At 40.1% G+C, this 12,351-nt stretch overlaps 2 protein-coding genes across 4 annotated transcripts in view; both read left to right on the forward strand.

Moving 5' to 3' along the window:
* mast1a (microtubule associated serine/threonine kinase 1a) overlaps nucleotides 1-6,499 on the forward strand; it is a 50,234-nt gene extending 43,735 nt beyond the window's left edge. For all 3 annotated transcript variants that reach the window (XM_079554424.1, XM_079554425.1, XM_079554423.1), the window contains 8 exons: nucleotides 1,090-1,253; nucleotides 1,323-1,561; nucleotides 1,795-2,052; nucleotides 2,124-2,356; nucleotides 2,435-2,557; nucleotides 2,813-2,949; nucleotides 3,024-3,211; nucleotides 3,511-6,499. In XM_079554424.1, the coding sequence (XP_079410550.1) occupies nucleotides 1,090-1,253; nucleotides 1,323-1,561; nucleotides 1,795-2,052; nucleotides 2,124-2,356; nucleotides 2,435-2,557; nucleotides 2,813-2,949; nucleotides 3,024-3,211; nucleotides 3,511-5,135 (2,967 nt within the window). In that variant the 3' untranslated portion in view covers nucleotides 5,136-6,499. The remainder of the gene's footprint in view (nucleotides 1-1,089; nucleotides 1,254-1,322; nucleotides 1,562-1,794; nucleotides 2,053-2,123; nucleotides 2,357-2,434; nucleotides 2,558-2,812; nucleotides 2,950-3,023; nucleotides 3,212-3,510) is intronic.
* Nucleotides 6,500-7,517: 1,018 nt separating this feature from the next.
* atg4da (autophagy related 4D, cysteine peptidase a) lies at nucleotides 7,518-11,895 on the forward strand. Its single transcript, XM_079553593.1, has 11 exons — nucleotides 7,518-7,666; nucleotides 8,869-9,118; nucleotides 9,248-9,331; nucleotides 9,503-9,676; nucleotides 9,745-10,093; nucleotides 10,167-10,231; nucleotides 10,298-10,449; nucleotides 10,546-10,624; nucleotides 10,932-11,008; nucleotides 11,079-11,198; nucleotides 11,360-11,895. The coding sequence occupies exons 2-11, from the start codon at nucleotides 8,911-8,913 to the stop codon at nucleotides 11,537-11,539; spliced, it is 1,488 nt and encodes a 495-aa protein (XP_079409719.1). The 5' UTR covers nucleotides 7,518-7,666; nucleotides 8,869-8,910; the 3' UTR covers nucleotides 11,540-11,895.
* Nucleotides 11,896-12,351: the final 456 nt, after the last annotated feature.

The raw sequence follows: 12,351 nt of genomic DNA on the forward strand, positions 1-12,351 counted from the left end.
TTTTAAAAAACATGTAAAATTGCAATGTTATGTTTAAATATAAATTTGAAATTTCACACACATTTCATCTTATTAACTGCTCTTTTCTTATGATACACACAACTCTTCCCCACATTTCTTCGTGCCAAATAACCTTTACATTTTTAATATACTGCCTGACCAAAAAAAGTTTCCACAGCTCAACAGTTATGATCTGAGATTACTGCAGTTGGTCAAGTCTAGGTTCAGCAACACTAAGATAAGATAAGATAAGATAATACTTTATTGATCTCACAGATGGAGAAATTACATTGGATGAGAGAGCATCCCGGCAGCAGCACCCATTCAGTGCGCACCACTCTTTTCTTTCGAAAGTTACAGAAAAAGTAAAAAGCAAGTCTTAAGCACATACACACACATTAACACATAACACATTTTTTGGATGATACACAGTACGTGCGGAGAGCACGGTGGAATTTTTTCTTCGATACAAAAAAAGGGAGGGGTGGTGGGGGGCTAGTAGTGGTGAGCCCCCCACTATGTGCCCAAAGAAAGAGATCAGTTATGTGAACATCCTGAATGACCACGTTATTCCTTTAAGGGATTTCTTCTTTCCTGATGGCACGGCCATATTCCAATATGACAAATTACTATGTGATTTATTGGGCTCACATAGTGAAAGAGTGGTTCAGGGAGCATGAGACATCATTTTCACATTAAGTTTGGCCACAGAGTCCAGACCTTAACCCCATTGAGAATCTTTGGGATGTGCTGGAGAAGTATGTTTGCAACACAGTGACGGTCTGTGAACTTTTTTTTTGAGAGCAGTGTAAATCGGGCTGTGTATTTCATAAACAATCGTATTGTTTATTTTTACCACTTTGTACCTAAAATGTAAAGCTCTTATCCTCCAATGTTTCCTGATTTTATTATTAAGTAACTGCCATCCATTTCATGTAGTGTAGTGGTAAGCCTCATAAGATTTATGTCATGTTATTATTCTCCACCCATTGTACAGAAGAGGTTTAATAACTACCATGCTTGTTTCTAAAGATACGGAAAATACCAACCTACTGCAGACTCATGTGTGTTTGAAATACTGCCTCACAGGTTTACAGCAGTATGGAGCATCTGTCTCAGCTGGAGCAAAAAGCCACCACCTCTGTGTCCCGTCGTGAGCACAGGAGCCCGCGGGAGGACCGGGTGACCAAGAGAGAGAGTCTGGGCAGCTTCAGCATGAGGGACAAAGGCTGGAGGACTGGGTCACCTGAGATGTGAGTGGAGGATGTTCTTTATAGAAAAGTCAAGTATCATGTTTGTGTAACGTGTCCTGTATCTTGTAGGAAGCGCTTGTCTTGTTCAGAGTCCCTGTACATGGAGGGGGATGCCAGCCCTCCTCTTGCTGCTCGACGGCGCTTCTCAGCTCTCATGGACACCCACCGCTTTGCCTCACCTCTGGAAGGAGAGTCAGAGTCCGTGACTCGCCCCAACCCCATTAGGGTCCGGGGAACCTCTTTAGATGGGTCCTGTGTCCCATCACCAAGCATCCTTGAGCAGAGAAACAACATGAAGGAGATCAGTGGTGGAGGTTTGTACTGCATCACATTCTGTTTGAATAGAAAATAAGATGTAGTTATACAGTACCACATAATAAGCAAAATATGAAAAAGAATCTGACAATGCGGGCGGTGAAATAACTGTGAGTGACACATGATTAGCCCACTGCTGCTGTGTCTGTGGGCTGCAAACTTTAGTAAACACTTTCAACTGCTATATTTAGAGTATCATTGAAACATGTGTTTATCATTCTGACAGACAAAACCTGTAAACAAGGGGACCCCTCAGGACCAACTCCAAGCATCAACACACTGTGTCCTGGGCCCAGCGCACCAGGTCGGGACATGATGACTCCTCTGTATGACCCTCTTGGCTCTCGAGTCACCAATGATCTGGTGCTTCGTAGGGCACGCCAGAAGCCATTGCCGGCAGATGGTGACAAACGCAACTCAAGAGCTGGAAACAAAGTTATCAAGTCAGCATCGGCAACTGCTCTGTCTGTTATAATACCATCAGGTAGAAATGAAGTAGATCTTTGAGGGACATGAGGTTTGTGGCTCAAGTATTAACACCTGTTGTGTTTTCAGTTGATCAACATGGTGGTTTTTCTCCATTGGTGAGCCCTTTGTCACCACACTCGTTCTCCTCTAATCCTTCATCTCGGGACTCGTCTCCCAGCAGAGACTTCTTCCCAGCTGTGAGTGTGCTACGCTCCCCCATCACTATCCACCGCTCTGGGAAGAAGTATGGATTCACCCTCAGGGCTATCAGAGTCTACATAGGAGACAGTGACATCTACAGTGTCCATCACATTGTTTGGGTAAGTTAAGACATGTTTGACTTTGTTAATGTGTTCATGTAGGAGTTATAGGTTTCTGTGTTTGTTGTGGGTTTTTAGCATGTGGAGGATGGTGGCCCTGCTCAGGAGGCTGGTCTATGTGCTGGCGACCTCATCACTCACGTCAATGGAGAGGCTGTCCATGGCCTGGTCCACACTGAAGTAGTCGAACTTATTCTTAAGGTAAGTACATTTATTAATGCTAGTAATATTGCCACTTTTCTTTTGAAATGCTCTGATTAGTCATTTTTATAAAGTGACCTTGTTACGATGTGACCTTAAACCTAATGGATTATAATATTCAAAATATGGAATAAATTACATGTATTCTAATATGGTTCTCTCACAGAGAATTGCTACATATTTAAAGCATCTATTAAATGCCTTCATTTACTGTAACCACCACTTTAAAATGTTTCATGTTGATATACTTTGCAGAGCGGTAACAAGGTGACAGTGACAACTACACCATTTGAAAACACCTCCATTAAAGTGGGTCCTGCCCGCAAAGCCAGTTATAAGTGTAAAATGGCCAGGCGAAATAAAAAGACTATAGGAAAAGACAGTCAAGACAGGTAATCCAGTGTCTCTAGTTGTACATAGCTCAGTACAAAACCTAATGCAAAGTTCATGCCTTTTGTTGTTTCAGCAAAAAACGCAGTTCTCTGTTTCGTAAGATCACAAAGCAGTCCAATCTTCTGCACACGAGCCGCAGCCTGTCCTCTTTGAACCGCTCTATTTCCTCAAGTGAAAGCCTTCCTGGGTCTCCGACCCACAGCTTGTCCGCTCGCTCACCCACTCAGGGATATCGCTCCACCCCCGAGCCCTCCTATCTGGGTAAGAGTTATGTGAAAATGTGCATGAATAGTTTGACATAACAGTGAAAGCAACAGTGAAAAAAATCTGTCTACCTTATTTTGTTGCTAGTTCATACAAAAAATACATATTTCTTTTGGTAATACAATTATACATTAAACGCTAGAAAACAGTTTTCAACATTTGCAAAAAAAAGGAAAAACTAGGATAATCAGAATAATCTGACCCAGCACAGAAACATCTGTACCATTCGCTTACGCTTACGCTTACGCTTACGCTTACGCTTACGCTTACGCTTATCATTATTATTATTTTTTTAGGTGCCTCATCCCAAAGCAGTTCTTCATCATCGAGCACTCCAAACTCCCCTGCTCCCTCACAGCACATGAGGCCAAGCTCTCTGCACGGTCTGTCCCCTAAGCTGCACCGCCAGTATCGATCTGCACGGTGCAAGTCTGCTGGTAATATTCCCCTGTCCCCGCTGGCACACACCCCATCCCCTACTCAGTCATCTCCTCCTCCTCTTCCCGGCCACACTGTGGGCAGCTCCAACACAACTCAGTCCTTTCCCGTCAAACTCCACTCCTCTCCACCAGTGGTTCGCCCCAGGCCTAAGAGCGCGGAGCCCCCACGATCGCCTCTTCTGAAGCGGGTGCAGTCCGCAGAGAAACTGGGTTCGCCTCTGACCCAGTCCAGTTCTACAGGAGGGTTGGGAGGTCCACTGAGGAAGCACAGTCTAGAAGTCCAGCACTCTGAATACCGTAAGGATGCCTTTCTATGTGAGCTCGGGCTGCAGAGTTTACTTGAGACAGAGGGAGAAAACTTACCGCCTAATCCCCCCCCTTTGCCCTCTTCTTCATCGCTATCATCATCACTTCCCGAGACTGGGGTGCTTAAGCCTGTGAGAAGACTGGGCAGGCAAGAGTCCCCACTTAGCAGAGAGACCCTTCTGGCTGAGAGGGAGAGGGGAAGGGAAAGGGGAAAAGAGAGAGAATCTGAGTCTGTGGAACGGCAAAGCAGACTAGGACCTGCAGGCCAAAGAAGACATCAGCATGAATTCTTTACAAGCGAACATAACACAAGAGGAAATGCGGAAGCTGCTAAAATCACAACTTCTGGCACCCCAACCAAAACTCTTGAGGGTTTAGATGGACAGAAAATATCTGTTAAAGCTCACCAGAGCCAGACAGATTTTATTTCAAAACTCGAACAGAAAAATCTGCTGTCTAATAATAATCCAAAGGAGCACATTAAGCAAGAGGTAAACAACAAAAGTACCCCTGGCTTAAGCTGTGCCGCCACCAAGGGATCTGTCTCTTCTGTGGACAAAAATATGAATGCATCAGTGCTAGGAATGAACAAAACGTTTAAATCATCAGGAATGGGAGAGAGTTTGCGGAAGGAAAGTAATGACATTGGTTCAAAGAGCCCCAAGCTCCAGCCAAGAGTCCTGGCTCCTGTGGTCCCTCCACATGGACAGCCACTCTCATTGGGGAAGGTCCGCCAGGGGCTGGGGCCTGTCAACTGTTACAGGGGTACACTGGACTGGGACGACAAGTGTCGTTTGGAGGTGGTCGAGGAGCACTCACCTTCTCCCTCACCATCACCTACTGCTGTCACTCCCTCCCTCTGTGGTCCCTCCCTTTGTAAGTCACGACCTGTCTCCCCTGGTGACAAGACCAGTTTTGTAAGCCAGCTGACCACTGTAGCCAAAAATGTGCTTGCACCCATCAAACTTGGCTCCCAGGAAGGCGCTAAGAGCAAAGAGCAGCAGAGTAAAGGAGCAGAGGAGAAGCAAGGGGCCATAGTGGGAAAGTGTGGCACTCCTTCAGGAGGTCGAGTGACCATTGGGACAACCATAGTGACTCAAAGTCCTGCCAGTTCATCTTTGGATAAAGCCGCAACAGGCAGCACCCCACCGAAATGTGACCACAAGGGTCTATAAAAAAACTTTCCTTTTAAAAATGCCTTTTTTTGGAACTGAAGTAAAGCACTTATATTGCTGTACATTCCAATTTTAAAGTATATAAATATGTTATTTATTAAATCACTGAAGGAACTTAAAGCCAGGTGCAAATCTGTGCTCTGAGCTAACTGTTTCACTTTTATCACAGAGTATTAAATGCGAGGAATTATGTAACTAGGGACACTTTATCTGTTTCTGTGTTTCTGTGACTGCATGACATATGATACTGTACATTTAATTATAGATACAAGATGGTCTAAAGTGCTTTACTGATCAAAACATGCTGAATACTGTGAAAACCAAATCCAGTGACTCCTACTTTCATTCGTCATGTTTCCTCTGGTATTGGCTTTTGAAATAAATCAAATACTGATGCAGCATATGATAAATATCTCAGAATTTAAGTTTGTCCTTCAAAGGCAGATATACGTAGTAGTTAGTCAACAACAGTCCATCAACAACACTGCATGTGCGTTACCTCAGGCTTCTTCTCTTGGCCATTGAGGCTGTGTCCTGCTGCTGTGGAAAGCTGTTTTTTTTAGAGCTGAGCACAGAGCTTATCTCTTCTTTGCAGGAGGGCGGCTAAAGCCCCTTCCTCTCTTTGCCTGTGTGACTTCAGCCTACTTGCTCGCTCTAATACTCACTCCACCACAGTGCCCCAGAAGGCAGCAGTGTCAGCACATGATTTTGAAGAATTTGAATCCTTTCCTTGTATGTAACTTTGGGATAGACATGTATTAGCATATTGTTTCCTGTCATAATCATAGATTGCAAGTTTGAGCAAAAAGCTTTTGGAAGTATAAAGTAATATCAACAATTATTTGATATCTATTATGACCAGTGTTTTATTTGGTTTTTTTTATTGCAGAACTAAGATGGCTTCTACTGAAATAGCAGAAATGATAAAAGCACATATAATATACAGAGAAAATGTCCTGGTGCATAGGAATGAAAACATTGCATTTCTGAATGTAGCATATTTAAAGGGCTTTTGGTAGACTTGAGAGAATATGGTCCTATAGGAACAAACATGCAAATGTGTTGAGTGGACAGCACTGGAAATATATTTCATCTATAGCCTACATTCTAGTGAAGATATTATAGTATCTAGTATTGACGTAATATTTGTATGTGAGGATGTTTTCAAACTACAGTATATCAACTTTGTTAAAAATCCTCAAATGCATAATTATTTGCTTTGCTCCAGGCTTCTTTAAAAGGAATAGACAGTTTTGCTTTTATTCCCTTCAGTTCTTACTTGTCAATCTAGAGTGTGGGAAGCAGGAAGCTGCTCATTGTTTTAATGCACTTTTTTCCCCCCTCAACAATCAGTTGAAAGGCAGCAAGAAAGATTTTTATTTTTTTAATCATTTGATTTTTTTTAAATCTAAAGTAACATTTGGTAAAACAAATATTGGTTGTTTTCTATAAACCGATTCAAATACTTCATTGCTTGGTTTAAAGAAAAATAGAGAAAGGCTACATTTCTTGGTACTATACTGCCCTACAGTGGCCATTGTAGAATTCAACTCTGATCGCTCACCCAGCATCAGAACAAAGCTTTCACTAGCCATAGCTGAAAATGCATTTAGTTCAATTCTGTCTATTATGACGTCATTATGGTAGACGCTTGAACACATGCTGTCTCCAATGTTGATGTGACTGTTAATATTGATTAATTACAGTGCGGGATACACAACAATGTATCATTATTTTATATTTTTTATAAACTGGTCATCGCTTTTAACCTGACAAAACAAAGTGTACATTACAATCACCATGTTCACATTAAGGCCTTCTTTCCCAGGCCTCTGTGTCTTTATTAGTGCTAGATGTGAAAATAGTGTGCTTGTCAGAGAGACCAGTACATTTGCACTTTATTTGGAAGAAAAAATTGTATTATTATTTACAAAAATAAAATATAAAAATAAACACGAATGTCCAAGTATGAAAAACATTCCATGTTTCTCTGTTCACTAAAATGTATTTATTTGTATCATGGCGCATTTGTTTGTGATGATGTGATTAAACAGACACCTTAAGTGCAGAATATGTAATAAAATTGAGAAATTACTTATGAGGCTTTGTCTTGACCAATTTTTCACAGTGGTGCAATATGTTGTTATAAATTGATATTATTATTATTATTATTATTATTATTATTATTATTATTATTATTATTATTATTATTATTATTATTATTATTAACAGACAGTTAACAAGCTTGCAGTGTTTCTTCATCGACAATAAATATCATAGTATCTCTGTAGTTTACATTTGTGTCATTATTGATGAACGTCAGAAGTTAATGACGTCCACCGCTTGAACCAATCAGAGCGCAGCAGGAAAAGACAACAGGAAGTAGAGTGGACGTTAGCGCTTAGCGTCGCCCAAGGTCTACCAGTTTGTAGTAGAGAATAAATCAGTACTTATTTGAGTGAAAAACAACAACAAAAACCTTCAATTGGAATTATTCATCAGAGTTTCATGTGAACCGTCTCGTGTCCATGGTAAGTTCCCTCTTTTATAGTTTGTATCACCAGGATAATACAAAATAGTAAGCGGCTAACATGTTAGCCTTAGCAGCCAAGTCTTTTGCAGATTAAATAAATCGTTGTATCGATCTGATTTATACTTTCTTTGTAAACAAGTGCACCAGTTAACATTGAACTGACCGTTTTGTGCACTTTTCTGTTATTTTGTAAATCCTCAGTTGATGAATGCTCAAATACAATGAAACTATAACCTCTTACAAACAAACAACAAAATAAAAATAAGATTATCATGTTACTATGTTGTTAAACATTATACAGCCAAAACGCCATAGAACAAGGGCAGAATGCATTTGGCAGCACAATTGTTTTAGTTCTGAGGATGAAAGACGCCAGACACGCACAATGTCAAATGTTCATCACATGATTTTTTTTTTCCTTTTTTTTCTTCAGAGACAAGCTCCCAGCCTTGCATGAATACTTGCATGACATTGTTTTCTTGTTCCTTGTTGAAACTGATACTCATGTTTTCCCTGGGGGAGGAGAATAAAAAGAACATGGTTGTTTCTTTCGGGCTTCAAACATTGTGTAGCTGTGAAAGGTGAACAGGGTTGACTTGTAGATCGCAGCTTATTATTATTTTTTATATTAATATCCTTAGTAATTAATGTATTTTAACCTCAGATGAAATGTCCTTACATTACAGTAAAAGAGATGTAATTCCACTTAATCATTATAACTTTACATTTACAAGTTTATATAGTTATGTTAGTTAGTTATATAGTTTATATACAAGTCCATCACAGCCTCTGCTATAGCAGGGATTGTGCCCTCCCAAAGCTTCAGCTTCTCCTTCAAGGGGGCTACACTGTGGAACTCTCTCCCTACTGGACTAAAACTGCAGACTAATATTAACATCTTTAGTAGAGAGCAAATGTTTTAGCCGCCAGAGTTGTTCCCATGTGTAAAAGGTGCCTTGCTTTGTCTTGTTAAATAATGTGTTTTATCTATTGTTGGCTAACCCAAAAGCCCCTATGGACAGGTGTTGAAAACAAGCACATCTGCTATATCACTTTAAAACAATACATCTGGTTGGTCCAGTGTTATTGCTATGTCAATATTAAATCAATAAATAAACAATATTGTTACATGTCCAGTGTGAACTTGTATAACAGCAATTTATTAACAAACCAAATGTGTTCCTTTATCTTTCTCCTCAGTTCTGTTTTAAAATGAGGAGGACCAGCCTGCAGATCTGAGCCATGAACTCTGTGTCCCCCAGTGCTGCACAGTACGTGGGGGGAGTCATGCAGGACGAGCTTGTGGACATGCGTACTCAACAAGGCACCTTTGTATCCAGGCCATCTCAGATCCTTGACCCCACCAGAGACACAGACACAGTAGAGGAGCCAGACGAAGTAGATAAGCTGAAATCTAAATTTATATCAGCCTGGAACAATGTAAAATATGGTAAGTTTTCCGTGTTGTTTTGTTTTTAGTTACACCTCTCTGTGTGGAGTAAAAATGCTTAGTCACTTTGCCTCATTCTGTTTAAATAAAAGCCTTTCATGTGTTTTTTATGATTCTTTATTTGTAAAGGGTGGACAATAAAAACTAAAACTTCTTTCAACAAAGTTTCGCCGGTCTACATCCTGGGGCAGTCGTTTCTCCTCAACAATGAGGGTAGGAAGTTACACAAATACCATGTAAAAACAATGTGTGTTCAGTTTGCATTCGCTCTCAGTCATCCAGTTTTCCATCGTTTGCTATTGTGCTTTTGTGGCAAATATTATGTTGCTGTTTCAAGTTGTTTTGTGTTTTAACAATTGTCACAGTATCTGCTGCCTTTTGCAGATGAGGTGGAGCGATTCCGCCTGGCTTTTGTCTCTAGGATTTGGATGACTTACAGAAAGGATTTTCCTCAAATTGAAGGCACTTCTTGGACGACGGACTGTGGTTGGGGCTGCATGCTGCGCAGTGGCCAGATGTTGCTGGCTCAGGGGCTTCTGGTCCATTTGATGCCCAGAGGTTTGTTGTGTTCTATATCCCTGTATTAAATTCTTGTATGTATGCCTGACTGAACTTTAATCGTTTAGATTGGGCTTGGCCAGACGCTAATCAGCTAACTGATGTAGACTTTGAAGTTTTCCGTCCTCGGTCTCCAGTACGAGCAGTTGGGATTCCCATTCCCTCATTTGCCTCTCCTCGCATGCCGAACACACCGGAAAAATCTTTTGCAAGTGACACTACGGCCAGAATGCAAAAGAAAAAAACAGAGTGTACAAGAGACAAGCAGGCGGAGCCCATCCATCACAATGTGCTCACGTGGTTTGGGGACCAGCCACGTGCGCTGTTTGGAGTACATGAATTGGTGGAAATTGGCAAATGTTCGGGGAAGAAAGCCGGTGATTGGTATGGTCCCTCTATAGTGGCACACATACTTCGGTAAGAAGAAACAAAGTTAATGTGCGGTTTCCAGCACTTTGTGGAGATTGAAGGTGTTTTGGTTTGTTTTAAGGAAAGCCGTGGCTAAAACCTCAGTAGGTCACAACCTGGCTGTATATGTGGCTCAGGATTGCACAGGTTAGTATGAGTTTAATTAGACGTTAACAAATGAATACAATAATTACAATTCTAAACTTTTTTTAGTGTACAAGGGGGATGTGACCCACATGTGTGATATGTCACGAAGTCAAACTGCCTATGATCCGTCTAACCACTCGTGGAAGTCTGTCATCATACTGGTGCCTGTTCGTTTGGGGGGAGAGGCTCTAAATCCTTCCTATATTGAATGTGTGAAGGTCTGTTTTAAGTCATTGTTTATAATGCTTTGTACGTGTGTAGATTGTGCTTATGTTTATACTGAATGTACCATATTTCTTTACTTTTTTATTCAGAACATTCTGAAGCTTGAGTGCTGTATTGGTATCATTGGCGGCAAGCCCAAGCACTCGCTCTACTTCATTGGGTTTCAAGGTGAGGCTCTTCTATTCATTTTCTCTTACGGATAAGTAAGTGTTTGTTGATATTGCTCAACATTTTCAACAACTATGTTGCAATATAAAAAGAAGTGAAACAAATTATAGAAGTCAACAACAAACCGACTAATATGCATCAAGGCAATGAAAGTATATCAGACAATTTTATTGTCAGTTGACAATTACTTGGACGTGTTTGCCTGTTGGCGGGTTAGTTGTTCATTTCCTTCATATTGTGTATTGTTTTCCACCATGATCAAACAGTTTAGCAATTACGTATTTCATTATGGTCTGGTTTCTGACAGATGAACAGTTGCTTTATCTGGATCCTCATTATTGCCAACCTGTGGTGGATGTCACACAACTTAACTTTTCACTGGAGGTTTGTCATATGTTTTTGATTCTTTAATGCTGTTGTAGACTTAATTTGACCTTTCTTTTTGCATCTGTAGTCGTTCCACTGTACTTCACCTAAAAAGATGCCCTTCAGTCGTATGGACCCAAGCTGCACAATTGGTTTCTATGCCAAAACTAAGAAGGACTTTGAGTCGCTCTGCTCTGCTGTTTGTGTGGTGAGTTTGTCTTTTATTATCTTATTTATTTAAAGTCTTCTTTAACCGACTAAATTTGATCTAATTAAAAATTAATTGCTCTGTATCATATTTTTTTCTTTCTTTCAATTTTATTGCATTGTTTATGTATTTAAAGTTTTCTTCTTATTTTCCACCCTCAGGCTCTTTCATCCTCCAAAGAGAAATATCCCATATTCACATTTGTGGACGGTGAAAGCCAGGACTATGGACTTGAGGGGCACAGTAGTAACTACACTTTGCCTACAGCCCACATTTTACCCCCTCGCACTGTTGAAAACTCGAACAATAGAAGACACAGCGATGAGTTTGTCTTCCTCTGAAGCACTGAAGACACTGCTTCTCTCCCTCACAGAGCACTAGAAAACAAACTTCCCTAAATGTAAATGTAAATAGGTAAAGGATGTCAAGGAAGGCATTTAGTCTTTCATTTCTTCAGGACAGTGTGAAACAACATTAGTTTGAAAGTGTTATTTAATGTCATTGTCTAACATTTAAAGTATTTATTTTATGACTTTTATTATGTTTATTTCTGGTTTGAATTGAATCCTGGAGCTGTTATTGATTTACACTATTGGGGTTGAGATGAATAGTTAATATAAAACATTATCTGCTGTTGCTTTGTATATTTATTTATCATAAGAGTGAGAGAGTGTGTGTATACAAGCTGTCCCTTTTTGTGTTTGATTATGTGTTCAGTCTATTTTAAAAAAGAAAAAAGAAAAGAAAATTTACCTACAACTGAAAACTGTTTTTTTTTTTTTATTTGTTGAATACTCTGTAAGGGTCACGGTAAATTAAAAGTGCAGACTCTCTTCACTCCCAGATTATGAGTATGGTTGATTTTGTTTATCTAATCTTTTCAATTCTGTTGTACTGTTAAATTATGTTCAGTTTGATCAGATTAAAAGTTACACAACGGAACAACATCTACACACTGCATTATAAACTGCTGTGTGTACAATGCAACATTATAGGACTTATTAATCAAACTGTGTATGCCTTTTCTGTCACACAATCACACTGTACAATAGACTTGGTAGTTTCCAACAATTATGTCATTTTTAACAGGGACGTTCAGTAAATTTTTTCGGAAAACTGTCAAACCTTTTTGCGTAATATTGGCCAAACTTCT

The sequence above is a fragment of the Gobius niger genome (assembly GCF_951799975.1).
Source record: "Gobius niger genome assembly, chromosome: 3".
Classification (NCBI taxonomy): Eukaryota; Metazoa; Chordata; class Actinopteri; order Gobiiformes; family Gobiidae; genus Gobius; species Gobius niger.